The sequence below is a fragment of the Seriola dumerili genome, unplaced genomic scaffold (genome assembly GCF_002260705.1).
Source record: "Seriola dumerili isolate Sdu_G_001 unplaced genomic scaffold, Sdu_1.0 BDQW01000018.1, whole genome shotgun sequence".
In the NCBI taxonomy this organism is placed as follows: domain Eukaryota; kingdom Metazoa; phylum Chordata; class Actinopteri; order Carangiformes; family Carangidae; genus Seriola; species Seriola dumerili.
In genome coordinates this window covers 1,667,717-1,673,064 of record NW_019174273.1, presented here as the reverse complement: position 1 = coordinate 1,673,064, position 5,348 = coordinate 1,667,717, and the positions used below count along the sequence as shown (strand labels likewise).

General features: G+C 43.7%; 1 protein-coding gene across 2 annotated transcripts in view; it reads right to left on the bottom strand.

Annotated features, from left to right (window-relative positions):
• The window catches only part of zeb2 (zinc finger E-box binding homeobox 2), a 109,510-nt gene extending 104,559 nt beyond the window's left edge, over positions 1-4,951 (bottom strand). For both annotated transcript variants that reach the window (XM_022760307.1, XM_022760314.1), the window contains exons 1-2: positions 4,620-4,951; positions 3,247-3,385 (exon numbers count right to left, since the gene is read on the bottom strand). In XM_022760307.1, the coding sequence (XP_022616028.1) occupies positions 3,247-3,319 (73 nt within the window). In that variant the 5' untranslated portion in view covers positions 3,320-3,385; positions 4,620-4,951. The remainder of the gene's footprint in view (positions 1-3,246; positions 3,386-4,619) is intronic.
• Between the last annotated feature and the right edge of the window lie 397 nt (positions 4,952-5,348).

Below are 5,348 nucleotides of genomic sequence, written 5' to 3'. Positions count from 1 at the left end.
ATTGTTTAGACTGGCAGAAATCTGCCATTGTCTGGGTCTGAAAGCGAGGCTACCCCCTCCCACACACATACACACTTTCCCCTATTTTTCCTCCACCTTAAGCATGAATCTGTGATAGCCTTAATAACTACATTCAGACTATTATATCAAACTCCAGCAGCCAGAGAGACGCAGAGAGAGAGGGAGACTGGCCTCGTCTTTCTGCTTCTTCTTCCTCTGCTGCTGCTGCTGCTGCTTCAGATTATGTAATCAGTGCATTTCCGAGGGTATGTCCTGACATCGAAATGTCATCTGGGATACGGAAAAAAATCAAAAAACAGCTCAAAAACCGGGTGATGCAGAATCAAACGTTTACAGGAAACACCCTGAGAAAAATAATGCAACATCTGTATTTCCTCTTTCATCTTCTCCTCAGACAAAAGCTGGCACAGTTTGATGCAAAGAGTCTGTGTGACATCCAAATCGAAAATAACACAATTAACAAAGCCGAACGATTTTTTTTTTTCTAAAGAGGCATGTTTTTGATACTTGTGCTGGTTGAGTAATATCAAAATAAGGACAGGTGTGCGAGTGCTTTTCTGTTGGGCGCTCACAGCTGGATGTGACAAGCAACACCTGGCGAGGGCCAAACTCTCAAACACTTCACGCTGCCGAGATCAAGTTTCACACCGGGAGAGGAGAAGGTTTTTTTCGAGCGGTTTAACAGTGGGGAACAGGGTGATAAAAGAAAAAATGTAATTTCTCAGGTTTTGTTGCTTTTAAATATCGCTGCCTTTTCAGTCCATCAGCTGTAAGACAGAGGCTTCACAGCGGCGTGCAGGAGCTCTGGATGAGGAGGGGATAAGTCATGAACTGTGGTTAAATACCACATGACAGACTGGGCAGTGAGTGAGTAAAGCTACAGTAGCACCTCCAACCCTGAAGGCCAACAGTCATCTGGACGAGAATGTCATTGGTTAGACAACTTAGTGAGCAAAATGCCTCATTAATACTAATTGGCACAAACGCTGAAATGCCCCATCCATTTTTAACCAGCAGAAAAAATAATTCCCAACAATTCCAGTTATTCTATCTGTGAGGATGCAATGAATGAAAAATATATCAGGACAAAATTTAAATGGCTCAGTTACTTAATTAAAACAAAAAAACTAAACCAGATGTAAAGCATGTAACATTTTTTAAACCAAAAATAAGGACAGGTGGCAAACAGATTAGAATTTACATCAAAACATGATGGCATACGCACCACCACCTCTAAAAACCACTCAGTGAAATTAGCTGTAATTGTACATATTTCAGATTTGTGTATATTCATCTGATTTGTTAGTTAAGGGGAGAAAGACTTGGTGCATCCGCCCTCCATCTGGTAAAATATTTAGAAAAACCCCTGTGTGTGTGTGTGTGTGTGTGTGTGTGTGTGTGTGTGTGTACGCGATGCTTCTTTTTTCTTTTCTCTTTTTTTTTTTTTTTTGTGCATTCAAGGCGTTTTGTTAGTTACTGCTGGAGGAGTCAGAGTCTGTCCTGCCGGCTGTCACACGCTTCGCCCTGCCCTACCGTCCCTCCACAGAGCCAGGCAGGAAGAGGACAGAGAGACAGGCAGAGAGACACACAGACCCAGAGTGGCCAAGCCTCAATAAGCCTCTGCATTCCCAGGGGGGAGGATTGGGGGTGAGGAGGGAGGGCCGGGTGGGGGGTGGCAGGGAGGGGGTTGGGGGTGGGGGGGGGGTCAATCAGACAGAGCTAGTTGTTATGGAAGAAAGAAAAAAAAAAAGGTGGGGGGGGATTCACATTTTACATTTTTAAAACTAGAATGATATAAAATCTATTTTCTTTAAATGTGCATCCTCCTGTATGAAAGAGGGAATACATTTTTATAGGAGATATAAATATTCTTTACACATTCTGCCAAAGCTCGGCGTCTCTTGTCAGGTTTAAGGGTGTGAAAATTATATTTGCTTTGCTAATATTATTTTATCAAATGCTACATTTGGTACAAAAGCCAAGACTGGTTTTCTCCCTCTCACTCCCCCTTTACAAAACAGGTGGCCAGGGCTAAACAGGCTGTCATCTCTCCAAATGTGTCTTATTATTCTATTTTTCTTTTAAGTATGAATACTGTAAATGTACATATATATTGGAAATCTCCAGCTCAACTGTTGTGCTCTTGTGCTATTTAGTGTGGAACAAAATGCTTGTCTGCTATTGATTGTATGAAATCAATAAATGAAATCTGATCTTGATAAATAACCTGTGGGGGCAGAGATTAAAAAACTGTTGTGGGGAAAGCAAATAAAAGCCTAGTCTGAGCATCTGAATCCCAGCCTCGATATTTTACACACACACTGCTTCAGTTCCCAGTGTGTTTGGAGCCTATATGGAATAATCAGGAATAACGGGGCCAGGAAATGTCACTGCAGATTTGCCTCTTGTGGGAAAGTGTGCAGTCAAATGGGGAAAGAAAACCAACAAATCTCCACCTCCAGCACTCCAGTCCAGACCCAATTAATGTCCAGCATTTATCGGACATGTCATACTATTTATATATGATTACTCCACTCCAATAAACTTAGTCATAAAGGTAAACAAAAACGCACAGGTTTGCAAATTGAGCCAACAACCAACTGCCATCTCCTGTGAATAATTTCACCACTCAGCTTGTCCCGGAAAACAGCGACAATGTGGGGCTAAATTACTTGAAAATGTGCTTTACAGAGGAGATGTAAAGGCCTATATACAGAGAAAAAACATCACGGCTAAGGCATGCCAGCGCGTGGATTAAAGCAAATCAAAACTCAAGTCACAAGATTGGACTTTTACACCGAGCAGCGTGAGTCTGCTCCAGCCACCGATGCTCTGAGTGACCGCTACACAGTCCCCCATGGCGGGGTTTGTCCCGACGAGAAAGCAGCCGGCACCGCTACAGTCCAACTTTCCAACATCCACAAGTTTCCAACTAACCTCCTCACAACCTTCCTAAAATAATCCCCTTAAAATACACATTTTAAAACCCGCTAATTTTAAGATTCCAAGGGTTCGAGTGGGGCTGCAGCACGGACGCATTTACGCACAGTTTCTCCCCCGGATAACGGTCCCTTTATCCCTGCGTAAAAGGGGAAGGCAGATATGCGCACCAGCCGCGGACCTTCACACATCCCTGAACCGCAGTGGAAACCTTCAAACCAGGCTTGCATCCAAAGATATCCCCTCCCCCGACTGCTTGGTTTGTCTCCCCCGTGATTTTCTTACCGTTTTTCCGTCTCGGGTTGGCTTGTTTTCGCCTCTTACACCTGGGGCCATCCGCCATGATCTCTTGCTTCATTGATAAGTGTGTGTGGGATCAGATGGCAGCTCGCATGGACTCGATTCCTTGATTTCAGCTTGATATCTGACGGGAAACACACACAGCAGCACCAACAATGTGGGAATTAGCATGGAGATCCACTTGCGCCGGACGCGGACAAGAAACTGCAAATGTAACTTGGATGGAGGGACGGATTGTAAAAAAGAAAAAGAGCCGTGGGTGAAAGTATGAGAAGGAGCGGTGAGGGGATCCGTGTCCATCTAATTTTGATTTTCAGCTGATCGGCTGTCAGCTTAGTGGCATTAACAGCAAAGCAAACAGCAGGAGGAGGAAGAGAATTATAATTTCTCTTATTAGGAAAACCACTATTTATTTCGCCAATGAGAACAGCAGCGAAAACCTGACACCCTATTGTTATTTCATTCAGAAAAGTTTCACAACCCGCTTAGTATTTTTCTACAGTTTTAAGAAAATTAACCTTTTAACTTATTTTCATTAAAACTGGCAGGATCTACTCACGTTTTGCGCTTTCAGTCCGGGTTTGGCACAGGAAGAGAAACAGGTTAATAAATCAAATTTGTGTCAGATTTTAGGGTCAAATCCAGATCTTACACGTTAGAGACGGCGAGAGCGAGAATGAGCCTCAGCTTGGAATAAGCCTGCACTGTGTGGTCTGATTAAAAGTCATATAACTTCAATAAACACTTGGGTTTGCCTGAGAAAATTACACCTCTAGGTTTCATAAACTAAATCCAAACAGTTAATAAATAGCAGATGAGAAATACTTGTTAAAATGTGCCAATTGACCCCGCACTATAAGAAAAATCTTTAAGGCACAAATGGCGCATAAACAAAAGCGATAAGACTCAGATCGCCTGTGTGGGATGTTCGGTTCTCCAGCTAATTTATCAGCGCAAATACCGTTATTAGGGGAAGTGAATATTGACAAGAGGTTTTGTTTGTTGTGGACACTTGAGCGTTTAGCCGAATGATACAAACAGGCACTAGTATAATACAGACTAAAGAGACTCAGAGGGAAAACGGGATGCATATCGTCTTTTTCCTCCAAAGGATAGCGGTGTTGTGCAGCGCCAAAACGCCCCGCAAAGAGCACATTTCCCCGGCTGTCAGGAACCTGCAGGACGCCTCTACATCACGGAGGTAAAAAAGAAGGAAAAAAATCAAAACAAACGCACCTATTTCCACCTGTGCAGGTAAGGCAAAGTTGAGCTCCAACTCTGACGCGGGCGCATGGAAGTTTATTATCCAACCTTTCTCCGAAAAAAAGGCTAAAAATAAAAAGAGAGGAGGCACATACCTGTTTTTAGGAGTGTAAAGAGGTGTCTTGTGGATAGGAGTTGCGAGGAAGGATGATACCGGAGTGCGTCGGTGAGCGGATCCTTTTCCACCGGTGATAATAAAGCCTTAGAAATAAAGCCTTAGAAATAGTTGGGAGGAGGGAGGGACCGCTATTCCTGCTAGGGCAGGTTTACAACTGATGTCTTACACCCACTCCAGGAAACAAACCTGGGTAGGGACTGACGTGTTACGCCTCTTCTAATGACATTTTTTTTCTTTCCACCTCCTTTTCTTTGCCGTGTAACACAGAGGAGAAGCCCCCTGAAACGCACGCCACCTATCTTCACGGGAGGGGATAATTGAGGAGAGCCAAACGTGAGCATCTTCTGGGTTGAACGTGAAGTTTTTTTTTCCTCCCTCTCTCCTTTCTCTCCCTCTTCCTCCTCTTTTCTTTCCCTCACTCTCCTCTCTCTTTCTCCATCTCTTCTCTTTTTGAGTGAAACCAACTATGTCGGGCTTCGACGCGGAGCAAAGAACAGGCGACAGTGTATTTTCTCTTTCTTCGTGTGAATGTGTTTGTGTGTGTGTGTGTGGTGTGTGTGTGTGTATGTGTATGTGTGTGTGTGTGGAAGGGGGGGAGAAACTTGGAGCGCGTCCACACCGGCCGCAATCATGTAAGGATTCTTTTTTTTAATTTCTATTTCCACTCCGTTTAATTTGCAGAAATGGCAGGGTTGATACGACAAGA